The 15,223-nt window shown below is 36.1% G+C and overlaps 2 protein-coding genes across 2 annotated transcripts; one reads left to right on the forward strand and one right to left on the reverse strand.

The window, feature by feature from the left end:
• The first annotated feature begins 4,383 nt into the window (after positions 1-4,383).
• On the forward strand, positions 4,384-9,797 carry LOC127085230 (DEAD-box ATP-dependent RNA helicase 53, mitochondrial). The gene is made up of 7 exons (XM_051025776.1): positions 4,384-4,835; positions 5,407-5,534; positions 5,634-6,045; positions 7,362-7,460; positions 7,705-7,929; positions 8,389-8,550; positions 8,857-9,797. The coding sequence occupies exons 1-7, from the start codon at positions 4,500-4,502 to the stop codon at positions 9,172-9,174; spliced, it is 1,680 nt and encodes a 559-aa protein (XP_050881733.1). The 5' UTR covers positions 4,384-4,499; the 3' UTR covers positions 9,175-9,797.
• A 559-nt stretch (positions 9,798-10,356) lies between these two features.
• LOC127085231 (serine/threonine-protein phosphatase 7 long form homolog) lies at positions 10,357-12,887 on the reverse strand. The gene is made up of 3 exons (XM_051025778.1): positions 11,799-12,887; positions 11,627-11,717; positions 10,357-11,539 (listed from the first exon to the last, which is right to left on the reverse strand). Exons 1-3 carry the CDS (start codon positions 12,581-12,583, stop codon positions 10,421-10,423), a joined length of 1,995 nt encoding a protein of 664 aa, XP_050881735.1. The 5' UTR covers positions 12,584-12,887; the 3' UTR covers positions 10,357-10,420.
• Between the last annotated feature and the right edge of the window lie 2,336 nt (positions 12,888-15,223).

Below are 15,223 nucleotides of genomic sequence, written 5' to 3' on the forward strand. Positions count from 1 at the left end.
AAAAAATGAGTTAAGTTAATGTTGGTTATGTATTTTAGGATTTAGTAGAAGAACCATTTCCATACAAAAGATTGAGACATTGGGTAACAAGTTTTGGACATGTATCTCCACATACAAAAAATGGGGGGGGGGGGGGGGGGATGTGTGTTTTAGAAAATTTGTAGTTTGAAAATATTTTATAATTATTTTTTCAGAGTTTAAAAAAAAATATTGAAAATGTTTTAATAAATTAGCAGCAGAAAGATAAATAAGCAGAAAATAAAGAGTTTAGAGTAATAAAGATAACACCAGGACTTATAGAGGTTTAGTAAAAAAGAAGTGACATAAACCTATTCACAAGATTTTATCTCGAGAGTATCCAATAATTTTTAAGAGTTTGTTGTATGTTGAACTCTCGAACCCCCTTATACAAGGAAAATTGAAGTTTTAGGCTAACTTCCAACCAAATAGCAAACACTGGAGAGAAGTGGTTAGACTTCTCCCAAATAGCAGATTGAAGCAGTTAATCTTCTTTCCAAGCAACAACTTGAAGCAATTAGTCCCCAAGCTAAACCGAGGTTTTACATAGGCTTATCTCGAACCAAAGATAGCTTCTAAACTAGGTTGAACTCTCAAACTGAATCGTAGTTTTGACTAGGATGACCACGAACCACTGAGATTCTAACCCAATCTTTTATTGAACCAAGGAAAGTTTTTGACCGGACTGAGGTTACGAACCGAACTGAGGTTTTACACAGGATAACCACAAACCAACTTGAGATTTTGAACCAGACTGATCTCAAACCAAAGTAAGCCTTTGAATGGGGGCTGAGCTTACGAACCTAAGACTTAAAAACCTAAATCCCTAAAACTAAAGCTTTTTAAACGAGTTTAGCTTTGAACCCACACAAACGATCCCTTATGGATAAAATATTCTACCAAGAGAAAATACTCCTTAGAGAATTTGCAATACTACCCTTCTAGAATACAACAAATTCCTCACTACACAAAATAACTTTCTCGAAGATCTATGGCTAAAAAGAAGTGAGAGTAAGTAAAGGAAAATATCTTTTAGAGAGAAAGTGAGGAGTGAAATATGATGCTCACTTTTATGGATGTGAAAATATGAAGGGAAAAACATTTATTTATAAGCTAGAGGTTGACACAAAAAAGGAAAATTTTGGGGCCAAATTTAATTAGCCAATTGATTGACATCATGCTCTAATTGATTGGTTGTCCTGAAAATAGACGCTTGGAAGGTTTTAAATGGAAAGAAAATATATAGAGTCGTTGCCATTTATTTAGACAATATCTCAAACGTTTAAGGAGCATTTTTGCATTAACCCAATCGATTGGGTATAAGTGCCAATCTAGGGGATAATGTAAATTTTGTCCAAAAACATTCAGACGGTTCTTGATTGAACTGACAAGACTCAAAACCATTTTTAGAAATATTTATTTTAGAAAAAATAAGTTTTAAAAACTTGTTTCAGTGTGTGTGTGTGTGTGTGTTTGTGTGTGTGATTTAACCATATAACTTAATGAGAAAGTCCGTGTGTTTTTACAACACCTGGATCACTCAGATACGACTTGACAAACTTTCACACTTCTTATCTTTCACACTTTAAAGTTTCAAGACTTGTCAAATAAACTAATCATACAAACACTTGCATGAATTATTCTTGAATATGAGACTTGGGATTTATTCTTATCGAGTGTCATCTTTAGAGGATCTCTGTAGTGATCATTAAATCCTAACTTGGTCTGCTTGTATCTGTAACTGCTTATTATGCTTGCACTTTAATTGTTATCATCAAAAGTTAGTTGTCATTGACAAAAGAATATTCATCCTCAAGAAAATGTTTTCCAGAGCTTCTAAACCTGCAAAACATGTTCCACATAGGGTGAGAATAGACCAATCCAACTAACAGGGCCTACGACCTAGCCTAGACAGGTCCAAGCCACACCAACTTTTTTTAAAAATAGAAAATACCTAAGTTTTTTTATAAGTCTGTTTAGTTAAAAAGGCTAGGCCTTAAGCAATACAAAGTCTTGTAAGCCTAGTAGGCCGAGCTATTTAAATAAATATAAATAATTTTTTATTATCATTATGTTATGTTATGTTATGTATTTTGAATTAAAATACATAAATAAAACTTGGTTATATTGGAGAACTTATGAAAATAAGACGAGAACACCTTATGAACAATGTTATAAGTTGTTTTCATAAGTTCTCTTAAATAAATAGTCTCACAAGACTTATGCTAATAGATAAGTTAAAATAAGACAAAGCAAACAAAATTTTAATCTCATTGGTTTTTTAGTTTGTTAGTCTATTTAAACATTATTTGAATTGCTTATTTACATATGCCTAAAAGAAATATGATTTTATGCAGGCTAACAGGGTAACCAGACCTTTGAAATGACCATACCCAGGCCTAAAAATAAGCATATGACTGGCTACATGTTAGACTTAGACTTCAGTTTTTTTGGCAGATTAGACTTAGGTTTGGAAAGTATAGCTCGACCTAGCTTATTTTCACACATTCCACAACAAGTACATCAACATAGAGGTTGAGTGGTATTGTTAAATTTTGTTCCTTAACTCCATATCTTTTCTTTTTCTTTTTCCTTTATCAAAATGTATATTATTAAAGTGTGGAAAAGTCTAGTTACACTTCAGAGGTGCCTCTTTTGGAGAAAGACTAATGACAAAGATAAGATGCTAAAGTCTCTTAGTCGAAGGTGTGTAGGCCTAAGAAAGATGGAAGATTAATGATTATAGATTTATGTCTAGCTAATTTGGTGCTTTTTGTAAGCGAAGATGAACATTATTGCAAGGTGGTAACCTCTAGTTTAACATTCTTTCAGCCACATATGGGACATGTGTGGTAAGAACATCTACTTGTTGGAGATTGGTAAGTTTTCGATCTTCGTCATATTGGTGGACAAGAATTCCCCTCTTTGGTTGTAAACAGAAAGACGAGAAATGTTATTTCCACCTTTTTCCACCTAAACATTTTTCAACCACTTCCATAAAAAATAAGAGGTTAGAAGAGAATTCACCATTTATATTTATGGTTGCTACAAAAACCTTTGATTACACACCTGATTATGTGTTTCAATTTGGCCACCCTTCACAAATCTTCTATGTTTCTCAATTTGATGATTTTCACAAATCTCTCTTATTTTCCTTTGATAAACACGAAAGCTCTTAATGCTAATTATTAGCGTATCTGGGGTTGTTTGTTTAACAATGGTGAAAATAAACTATATGCAAGTAATGTAATTTGTGCAATATTTTTCACTTCCTTTCAAATAATATATAAAGTTTTTTTTTTTTTGGATAAACAACCAACTTAAACACTCAAATGAGATAGTTTAAGCCACTAACAAATCACTAAACTTAAAATTATTATATTTTAGGGATTAACAACAAATAATGAAAGAGATAAAGACTAAAAATGAGATAAGAAATAAAAATGGATATTTGCCATTATAATTATTATTTTTTGTTTGATAATCTAATGACCAAAGTGAATTATCTCACATGTATAAATCTGCATCCCTAAAATCCTATACCAAACAACAAATAATGAAATAATGAAAGAGATAAAGACTAAAAATGAGATAAGAAATAAAAATGGATATTTGCCATTATAATTATTATTTTTTGTTTGATAATCTAATGACCAAAGTGAATTATATCATGTATAAATCTGCATCCCTAAAATCCTATACCAATTGAAAACTTAAGGTGATACTTATTAAAATTAAATTTTAAATAGAATAGATTTGGAATCAGTTTGTTTTAGCTTTAAAAAAATAATTTTTTTTTTATATTTTTAAAAATAGATTTTATAAAAATATTTTTTTAAAATATTATAAATTTTTCTAAATTTATTTTTAATAAATTAAAAGACTAATTTTGATATATCATAAAATAAACCTACATTATTGAAGATCAAAGTAGAGTCAAAATCACAGTTTTATCAAAAAAATTCTATTTCAAAAATAATTTTATAAAAAATTATTTGAAATAGCTTCAAAATTAAGTGATTTTTTTAAAATTTTGATATCTAAAAATAAATTCGATAAAATGATGAAATACCTAAAATAACATTTTAAAAATAATTATTTAAATTAAATTTTTATTTGAAACTTTTATAAAAAATTTCTTTGCAATATTTTTTTATATCAAAATATATTATATTATAAAAATTATTTAAAAAAAAACTAAAACAAACTCGTGGACTTATTTGGAAGAAAAAAAAGAGAGAAGTACATGAAGTCATATTTATGAACCGTTTGATCAAGAATGGTGTCTGACATCTATAACTTACAATGGCTCATGATGAAGTTTCATTTATAAAACAGAAGACTTGACCATACATGATCACTACTCCTAAAACCCTGAAAACTAAAACCCTACATCTTCATAACTTTCATTTCAGGTTTTACTACCTCCTTCACTTTTCAACAACTCCATTTCTCTGATAATCAGCGCCATTCCATACAAAATGGCAAGCTCTATTCTCAGAAGATCTTCTTCCATATTCTCACGGTGTTTCTTCGCCGCCGTAACTTCCATTGAACCACTTCTGTCACGTCGCAACAGCCACGCCTTGTTCTCCGCCGCCTACGGCAAAGGAGACAGGCTGTTTCACGCCAAATCTGGACCGTTGAATTTCCACTCGTCGCTGGTTTCTCGTGGTGCGCAACTTGCTGTGGATTACGACGACGACGCACCACACAATGAAGGGGACGAAGGACTGGAGATCGCGGAGCTTGGGATTTCTAACGAGATCGTGAATGCTCTTGCAAAGAAAGGGATCACGAAGCTCTTCCCTATTCAGGTATGGTTATGTGCCGTGTTTTTCAAATTTCAAAGACAATTGTTATTATAATTATTTATTGAAGTAGTTAATTTCAGTTTCATAAATCTATGCTCTCTAAGCTTATCAAATTTTCAGTTTTAATCTATTATTATTGTTAATATTATTATCATTCTATTAGAATTATTAGTGATAGTGATAGTAGAAGTACAGAACTGTGCTGAAATGATCTGATTAATGTCCTGTTAACTTTTTTTCAATTTTCATTTTGTTTCAAAAATTTGGTTGAAAAAGAAGGTGAGTGTTTGTGTTTATAGAAATTTCAAGAAAACCAGTTTGTGTGGTGGGTTTATAGAAATTTCAAGAAAACCAGTTTGTGTGGTGGGGTTATAGAAATTTCAAGAAAACCAGTTTGTGTGGTGGGTTTATAGAAATTTCAAGAAAACCAGTGTGTGTGTGGTGTGTGGTGTGTGGTGTGTGGTGTGTGGTGTGTGGTGTGTGGTGTGTGGTGTGTGGTGTGTGGTGTGTGGTGTGTGGTGTGTGGTGTGTGGTGTGTGGTGTGGGGCTTGAACTCCTCTTATTGTTATTGTAGAAAGCTGTGCTGGAACCTGCTATGCAAGGGAGGGATATGATTGGTCGAGCTAGAACAGGAACTGGGAAAACTCTTGCTTTCGGGATACCTATCTTGGATAAGATTATTAAGTTTAACGCTAAGCATGGGTTGGTTATTATATTCACACTTACGAACTACTATTAATTGATTCTGCAGCTTTATTTCTCTGTTTAGTAGATCCTTACTTTTGTGGTTAATTTTGGCAGGAAAAGAAGAGATCCTTTGGCTTTGGTGTTGGCACCGACCAGGGAACTTGCACGGCAGGTTGAAAAGGAATTCAATGAGGCTGCACCTAACTTGGAAACAGTTTGTCTTTATGGGGGTATGCCTATTCAGCAACAAATCGGCCAACTTGGTGGTGGCGTAGATATTGTAGTTGGCACACCTGGACGTGTTATTGATCTTCTCAAAAGGGGTTCCCTCAAATTGAAGGATGTTAACTATTTAGTTCTTGATGAAGCTGATCAGATGCTTCAAGTGGGATTTCAAGAAGCGGTGGAGATTATTTTGCAGAAGTTGCCTTCAAAGCGTCAAACTGTTATGTTCTCCGCAACAATGCCTTCTTGGATAAAGACTATTACACGCAAATACCTGAACAATCCCTTAACCATTGATCTTGTAAGTATGCAAATCTGTTTTAGGCAAGGGAGTGGGAGGATATTGCAGTTTTCAAATGTCATTTTTATATTCAGGTTGTGCCTAGTCTGTGGTATGGTAACAGCCAAAGGGTTTTATGAGGATTCATTTAAGAATACCTAACAAAAGCTTATTATTCAGACTCAATAAGGAAAAAATTTCCAATTAACAAAATTTTTTAGAGGAGGAGTACTTGTATTGTTGTAACTCCAATTTGAGGTGAAAGTTTAGCGCGCGAGCTTGGAAAATTCACATTGTAATCAAGAAAAGTTCCACTAACAGCCTAGAAGATTTTTGTCTCTGATTATGATGGAACACAAGAAAGAAGGATATAATAAAAGGGAACAATTCATTATCTCGATGAATAAAAGTTCATCACCCTAAGAATAGATGACCTGAAACCACCTTAGAGGTATAGAAGTAAAGAGGATTGCCCCACCCAAGGGAAGGATTTGCCCAAGAAGAACATAACTATGCTATGCATAGGAACAATGCTCCTGGCATGGTTATGGATTCTGAATTTTGATATATTTCCCACAGACTAATAGTTTTTGACTAGATGATACCAAGGCCAATACACCATTTTGATTTTTATTAAAGCTTATAAAAAAGGTTTCATAACATCACTTGAAAATTACAAAAACAAATTATTGATATTATATTTTTTAACTTGCTCTAGAAATGAGCACATTCTGTCTCATCAACTTGCATTCTTGAATTTTATTGGGATTAATAAATGTCCCTTCTACAAGGTGGACTGTGGACACTACTCCCATGTCCCCCAAAAATGCAGAGTTAAGTTTGTTAAAAAAATCATTGGTCAGAGAGACCATTATAGCTGGGCGAATTTTAGCAACAAATCCTTATTGTAGAACATTGATGCATATATTTTGATTATATTTGTGGGTTTCAATGTTGTGTTCTCACCCTTGAAAAGAAATTGTAGGTTTTCCTTTGTGTTCAGATAAATCTTTTCCTGTGTTTCATTATTATATATATATTTTTTGAACTTTTTTCCATGTGCACGAAATCTTCATTTAATTATTAGTTTGATGTTTAAGTGAGTCTGATGGTTACTGATGTTTTCTTTTCTTGACATCTGGAAAGAACAAGTCTGTGCTGGTTTTTTTCCCAGTACACCTTTTTGAATGATTGTTGTTATTTTATAACAAAAGAAGAGGAGACGATAATATTTGAGATTGAAAGTTAATTTGATTCAGATTTGATGTGTATAATTTTTATATTTGATTTGTAAGAAGTTAATTGGGATCTTATTGGATTTGGTGGTAATGACATAGGTTGGAGATTCTGATCAGAAGTTGGCAGATGGAATTTCAATGTACTCTATTGCATCTAACGCCTATGCTAAAGCAGGAATTCTAGCACCTCTTATAAATGTACGACTTTAGATACTATGTTTTTCTCAAGACATTTGTGTTACATATGATTAATGATTGTTATTATCTATTGTCACTATTTATTATAACTCACTATTTAAAAATTTGTTTGTTTACTTTACTGATTGCAGTTGAGTTTGTCTGGGATTTATTTGTCTCCATTTCTCTGCATTAGTGCAAACACTAGTTGGGCAATCTTGTAACTGTACTTGCTTTGTTGTCTTAACGATTTATCCTCTGATAGGAACATGCTAAAGGAGGAAAGTGTATTGTTTTCACTCAAACCAAACGTGATGCTGATCGACTATCACATATAATGTCAAAAAGCGTTAAATGTGAAGCTTTACATGGAGATATTTCACAAACTCAGAGAGAAAGAACTCTTACTGGCTTTAGAAACAACTATTTCAATGTTTTAGTGGCAACCGATGTTGCTTCCCGTGGGCTCGATATACCAAATGTTGATCTTGTAAGTTTACTTTGCTAAACTTTTTGTTTGAAATCTTATATTATCGTATCAAGTACAACATTTAGTTTCTACATGATGGGACCTCCATTCCTATGTCCTTTTGGGGAATATATTTGAGATAGTTTGTTAACTACATTTGGCTATGGTGTGTCGTAGTATATGGGGAGGGGTGCAGCAAAAAGAAAGTTCCTATAGGAGTGGGATATTTCTATTTTGGAGTTTGAACTTTCCAAAAATTTGAGTAAAAAGGAAGTTATATGACCATGTTTCTTATTTTAAGCATTCAACAATTCATCATGGCTAATAACTTTACACTCATTCAGCAATTTGTCTCTAATCTGAGGTTGTCTTCTTAATATGATATATCTGTGTATATGCAACCACTTTGTCATTGACCTCAACATCCATTGCTACTCAATTTCTTATTATGCGAGTTTTTGACCTGGTTTCCTGGCATAGGTAATACATTATGAACTTCCAAATTCTTCAGAGATATTTGTTCATCGAACTGGACGAACGGGACGTGCTGGGAAGAAAGGGACTGCTATTCTTGTCCATACAGAAAATCAATCCAGAGCTGTACAATCAATTGCACGAGATGTTGGTTGTACATTCACAGAGGTGGCCTCTTTACTTCCTTTTCATTTACATTTTTCCTTGAATTGGCCTTTTTTAATTTTTCAAATTTGTTGCTACTAGACAGATGAATAGTCTATCATCTTGCCATAAATCCCACCCAGCTCATGTTTCATGCTAAGTATCCATGTTATTAGTATGTGATGGAATCATGGAAAGCAATCATTATATTTGTACCAGATTTTCTATTACACCCTGTGTACTAATTTAAATGTTTTCTATTACTGATCACTATGTTTAAATTTTGTGTTATGATCTTGCATCTTATCTTATACCTATATTTTTGTTCAGTTACCTAAGATCGCTGGTGAGAGTGGATCAGAAGACATGTTTGGTAGCACGAGTGGGAGTCGATATGGCTCTTCAGGAGGTAGGGATCGTCGATCAGGCGGCTCGGGTATTGGTGGTAGTTCTGGATTTGGCCGAACTAGCAATGTTAAATCCAGTCGCTTTAGCAGCTCTGGTTCAAGTCAGTCAGAAGGTGGCTTTGGGGGATTTTCTGGTAAAACAGATAAATATGGTGGTGGAGGATTTGGCAATTCAGGTCGTTCTAGTGGCTTTGGAAATTTTGGATTGGGTAAATCTGGGTCATATGGGGGAAGAAATTGATGCCAAAACATACGAGATTAAAGGGGGTGGCTTTGCTGCTGTTGGGGATAACCCAATAATAACAGATAAAATAGAGGAAGACCCTTTTAACTCCTGGTAAGTGCACACCATCTTCACTTGATGGTTAAATTTTGGGTTATTGCATAGTTTAATTTACTAATCCCCTTATCACTTGACATGGAGAAAGTTATGGCACGCAAATTATTCATTCTGTTTTAAGGGGCATTGGATTTTTCTTTCTCGGGACAGTCTTCAGTTCATCCTGAATTCCATCCATAGATAAGTGGAGGGGGTGCTGTATCCTGTGCTGCACGTTCCCGCCTCTACCATGCATTTGTTTGGATTAGTTTCGTTTGTTCTCTTTTAAGTTGTGTGGTAGTTTATACTTCTGAACATGTGCCGGGTGAGTTGGGGCAATCATGAAGAGCCAGCTTTATATAGCAATGGTGATATGTTTTATTTAGTAGTTGTTCCTCAGTATGTAACAGGCAGATATACAACATTTCAGAAATAGGTAGGGGGTGTTCTCTTGTTCAACATTATAGTCGTTACATTTTGTTATACAGGGAAATTCTCATCATCTATGTAATATGTAAACTTATCAATAACTTTTTTTTCTTACACATTATGTTACCTCCAGAATTAATGAATATTCATTGTTTTATGAATATTCATTGTTTACATTCTTGGTGAATTTTCTTTTTAAATATCCAAAAATTTCAAAAAAATTTCAAAAATATCCAATTTTTCAAAATAATTACACAAATGGTCAAAATTGGCCATTTTTTACCCTTAGGCGCCACCCTAGTTGGCGCCTACCCTTAATGGGGAGGGCAAGTCGCCACTAGGGGTGGCGCCTATGCCCAAATCCATTTTTTTTTTTTTTTTTTTTTTTTTTTTAATGTTTTTTTTTTTTTTTAATTTTTTTTTATTTATAAATTTATGTTTTTTATTAAGTATATTAATTTATGTTGACACATATATTTTGTCTAAATTTTTTTATTTATATATATATATATATATATTAATTTATATATATATATTAATTTATATATATATATATATTAATATAATTTATAAGTAATTAATATTATTTGTAAATTTTTGGAAAAAAAATTAATTTATATATGTATAAAGATATGATAGACAATATTTTTAAAGATAAAGATAAAGATATAAAGATAATAAACAGAAAATATTTTTATTTAAATAATAAACAAGGCAAATATTACAAAGATATGATTAATCACATATGATGCGGTCCCTTGTACGATCCGCACGGGGGAGGTCTAGTTACTCGCCTAGACGGTTCACGTGGTGGTGGTGCTTCCCTATTACCACCCCTTGCCCTAACGCGCCCCCTTGCCGCTTGCCGTTGTGGTTTGGTCGAAGTCCCTTCAGTGCTGTAGGAAAGACGGGTCCCCTCTGCGCCCTCGAAGCTTTGTCTCGGTGGGACAAACTGACTACTGCTGGGTGCGCCCTCGAATTGTGGTCTTTGGTAGTTTAGGGTTGAATCGGGTTGGCCAAAGTGCAATGTTTGTTGTGGTGTGTAGTAGTCCTGTTGGTAGTCCTCTTGTATACCCGTGTCGGGGCTAGGTGGAGGACTGGAAGAGCTTGGGAAATTGCCGTGTTGGAATTGTTGGGATTGGTGGAAGTAGGGGGATTGATATTGTGGTAGGTGTTGGGACTGTTGATGGTGGTGGGAATGTTGAGTTTGTTGTTGGTAGTCTTCATGGTATTGAGATTGAGTTTGTGGTATGTATTGTTGATTTGCTTGGGGGGTGGACATGTGTTGTGGTTGTTGTTGTTGGTAATATGGTGGTGGTGGTTGTTGTTGGTAATAAGGTGGTGGTGGTTGTTGTTGGTAAAATGGTTGTGGTGGTTGTTGTTGTTGGTAATAAGGTGGTGGTTGTTGTTGTTGGGAATACTGTGGTGGTTGTTGTTGTTGGAAATATGGCTGTTGCATCCGGGGATCGTCCAAATAGAACGGGTCAGACACAATCATTTCTGGATTGGTATTTGCTCTATACCATTCCACATATTCCCTTGTCGGCTTCATTTCGTTGGGCGCCACCGGAAATTGTAGAACATAGTGGGCACGGTCTTTCCACATTTTTCGAAACTCCTTAGCAAATTCCTTCCAATTTTGGGCATACCACTGGTGGCTGACTTTTTTTAGATGCCAAGGTTCCATGGACATTGGGGGGCCTGGGATGTCTTGATGCATTCCGAATTGAAGCTTGACACGGTCACTTTGGTGCATCTCCACAGTGGTGAACCGCATTATGGCCGTTTTTGCTGTCCAAACAGCTGCATCTTCGGGGTTTGGTTGATGTTCCAATCCCAAATATGGCCTCCAAATAAACTGCAAAGAAAAAAGTAAATATGTTATTTATCGATAATGCATGACATTAATAAATCAGTTAGAAGTTGAGTGATTTAGTGGTAATACATCCTGTGCTCGGAGACGATCCAACAGTTGACGATAAAATATAATTTTATTTTTGGGGGTAAGACTGTAATCCAGTCCGGTTGTAATGAACCTAAACAAAAGAAGATAAATAATATTAGTTACAAATATTTATAGAATAAATATACAAAATGAAATAAGATCATAAATTTACCTAGTTGCGTAGGGGAAGGAGTAGTCATTAGGATTTTCTGGGGCTAGCCTCGGCAATCTCCACCACCCCCATGTTTGAAGCAAAAAAGAACATCCAGAAAATGTACAGTGCTCATTTTGTGCATTTTTACACAAAGAGCTATATAGGAATGCTAATACTGCAGAACCCCAACTATATGTGCTTATTCTATCAATGTCCCCGAGCAAACTCAAGTACATAAAATTTATGCTATTTCCCGTCCCTTCGGGAAATAGCAAGTTCCCAAACAATAGCATAATGTAAACCCGGGTTTTTATGACTTTTTCTTGTTCGGAGGATTCCTCAGTCAAAGTTATGGAGTCGTGGTACAATTGTAGGCTAGATAATTTAATACCCTGACCCCTTGCTTTGGCAGACCCCTCACCCTCGACCAGATCTACCCCCAACATTTCAACACATATTTGGTTAGGCTGTTGAACATTTCCGGTGACAGGCTTACCATCTATTCTAAGACCTAAAAGCATGTACACGTCCTCTAATGTGACGGTACATTCACCAGTTGGTAGGTGAAAGGTGTGTGTCTCAGGTCTCCAACGTTCACACAGAGCCAAAATGAATTTGGCATCAATGGTGGCATTTACGACATGCATTACATGACCGAAACCCGCACGCTCTATGTAAGGTACGCACCATGGGTCTGGATAAGGCATTGGGTGTGAACGTTGACGAAATTTCTTGGGATCCTTTAAAAACAAACAATATAAAAAATTATTATATTGGACTTTTAAAAAACTAACTACAAACATACGAAAGAGGCAATGTTCAAGAAAAACTTACGAATGAGGCAATGTTTGCCCTAGTTCCTCTGTGTTCTTGGCCCATGGTAAGAAGCGACATGACTGCAATGTAGGAAGAAGCTTGGTGGATGAGAAGTTTCGCCTGAGTTCTCTGAATAAAAGTGTTAGTGGTAGATGAAAACTTGCAAGAATGACCCTCTATTTATACTCTTTTTCAAGTAAACTGAATATGCAAAAATGTGACAAGTGTAAGGCATGCGTGGTAGTGTTGGCATGCATTGGTGGAATCTGATGATGCAGAAACGTGACAAGTGTGAGGCATGCGTGGGAATCTTGCAGAATAGGTGCAGACTACGTGGCAGTGTTGGCATGCATAGGTGCAGACTAGGTGGGAGTTGTCTTGTCTTGGGGAAGACTTGGTGGAATCTGATGATGCAGAAACGTGACAAGTGTGAGGCATGCGTGGGAATCTTGCAGAATAGGTGCAGACTACGTGGCAGTGTTGGCATGCTTAGGTGCAGACTAGGTGGGAGTTGTCTTGTCTTGGGGAAGACTTGGTGGAATCTGATGACGCAGAAACGTGACAAGTGTGAGGCATGCGTGGGAATCTTGCAGAATAGGTGCAGACTACGTGGCAGTGTTGGCATGCTTAGGTGCAGACTAGGTGGGAGTTGTCTTGTCTTGGGGAAGACTTGGTGGAATCTGATGACGCAGAAACGTGACAAGTGTGAGGCATGCGTGGGAATCTTGCAGAATAGGTGCAGACTACGTGGCAGTGTTGGCATGCTTAGGTGCAGACTAGGTGGGAGTTGTCTTGTCTTGGGGAAGACTTGGTGGAATCTGATGATGCAAAAATGTGACAAGTGTGAGACATGCGTGGGAATCTTGCAGAATAGGTGTCACACTGTACAGGTCAGATGAGAAGTTAAGTGTCACAGAGATAGTAGAATCCAATTTTAGCTTTGATATCCCCCAATAATTTATTTAACGGTTGAAATTTGACTTTCAAATATTTATTATTGTGGTGTATATGTGTTATAAATTAGCTTTTAATTATTTTATGTTTTATTACAACTTTAAATTGAATACTTCATTTAGTTACGCCATACTAATTGGCGTATATGTGTTATAAAAGTAGAAAAAGTCCAAAACACCTGCATGGGATAGGTTGGAATGCATTAGTACAGACTAGGTGGGAGTGTTGCATTCAAGGGTGTGACACGTGTAAGGCATGCGTGGGAATCTCTGAGAGTTGGTGGTGAAGACTTGATGGGGAACAGGCATGCATGGGAATCTCTGAGACTATGTTCAGGCTAGGTGGATAGGTTGGAATGCATTAGTACAGACTAGGTGGGAGTGTTGCATTCAAGGGTGTGACACGTGTAAGGCATGCGTGGGAATCTCTGAGACTTGGTGGTGAAGACTTGATGGGGAACAGGCATGCATGGGAATCTCTGAGACTATGTTCAGGCTAGGTGGATAGGTTGGAATGCATTAGTACAGACTAGGTGGGAGTGTTGCATTCAAGGGTGTGACACGTGTAAGGCATGCGTGGGAATCTCTGAGAGTTGGTGGTGAAGACTTGATGGGGAACAGGCATGCATGGGAATCTCTGAGACTATGTTCAGGCTAGGTGGATAGGTTGGAATGCATTAGTACAGACTAGGTGGGAGTGTTGCATTCAAGGGTGTGACACGTGTAAGGCATGCGTGGGAATCTCTGAGACTTGGTGGTGAAGACTTGATGGGGAACAGGCATGCAATCTTCACACACAATATCTTCACAGCAATCTTCACACACATATCTTCACAGCAATCTTCAGTAAGATTCTTGCAGTATAAATATTCACACACATTTTCGCAAAGGTATTCACAATATCTTCACAGCAATCTTCACAAAACCTTGAAAATATCTTCACAAAACCTTCACAAAACCCTCACAAAACCTTCACAAAACCTTCACAAAACCTTCACAAAACCTTCACAATGTCTTCACAAAACATGTCATCTTCTTCACAATACAAAGTCAAAGCTCACGTCAACGGTGAGACTTATGAATGTGATAAGTCTGGCTTCCTATTTAGAAACACCGAATGCACTCGGTTTTGTCTAAATAGAGGAGCTGACTTCTCTTATCTGAAAAGGAAGATTGAGTCCAAACTAAGACAACCCGTGTCCCAAATTTTTTATCAACAACCTTTTTTTTCAGAAAACAACTCTGTCAAGTTTTATAAGTCATTGATTCAAAATGACATGGAGACACAATACATGCTTCGTAACCATGAGTACTCTGGTTACGACTACATAGTGTTGTACATTGTGTTGGAACAACCTCAACCAACTCAGAATATTCAATCACAGGTTATTGATCCTGTGATTGATGACGAACAAGATGCTGAGCACCACGTTGAAGACGATGTGGTTGATGATGCTGAAGACGTGGTTGATGACTTGGTGAACCGTCATTCTGAAGACGAAGACCAACCTCAAATACCTATAGCGCAACGCTACTCACCTCCTGCGCACTTCACAACACTTAACTTGGGCGAGGATGAGCCCTCATCAGATATGTTCTACAACCCATATATGAGGTCTGATGAGGACTTAAAGAAGGGTGACCAATTTCGGACCAAGGAAGAGTGTCTGTTAG

Source organism: Lathyrus oleraceus, chromosome 5 (assembly GCF_024323335.1).
Source record: "Lathyrus oleraceus cultivar Zhongwan6 chromosome 5, CAAS_Psat_ZW6_1.0, whole genome shotgun sequence".
NCBI lineage: Eukaryota > Viridiplantae > Streptophyta > Magnoliopsida > Fabales > Fabaceae > Lathyrus > Lathyrus oleraceus.

Coding starts and splice junctions, on each gene's coding strand:
- LOC127085231 (XM_051025778.1), bottom strand. CDS start 12,583: ATGTTTGTAGTTAGTTTTTTAAAAGTCCAATATAATAATTTTTTATAT. Junction 11,718..11,798: donor TCCTTCCCCTACGCAACTAG/GTAAATTTATGA, acceptor TCTTTTGTTTAG/GTTCATTACAACCGGACTGG. Junction 11,540..11,626: donor ATCGTCTCCGAGCACAGGAT/GTATTACCACTA, acceptor TTTTCTTTGCAG/TTTATTTGGAGGCCATATTT.
- LOC127085230 (XM_051025776.1), top strand. CDS start 4,500: ATGGCAAGCTCTATTCTCAGAAGATCTTCTTCCATATTCTCACGGTGT. Junction 6,046..7,361: donor ATCCCTTAACCATTGATCTT/GTAAGTATGCAA, acceptor GTAATGACATAG/GTTGGAGATTCTGATCAGAA. Junction 8,551..8,856: donor TTGGTTGTACATTCACAGAG/GTGGCCTCTTTA, acceptor ATTTTTGTTCAG/TTACCTAAGATCGCTGGTGA.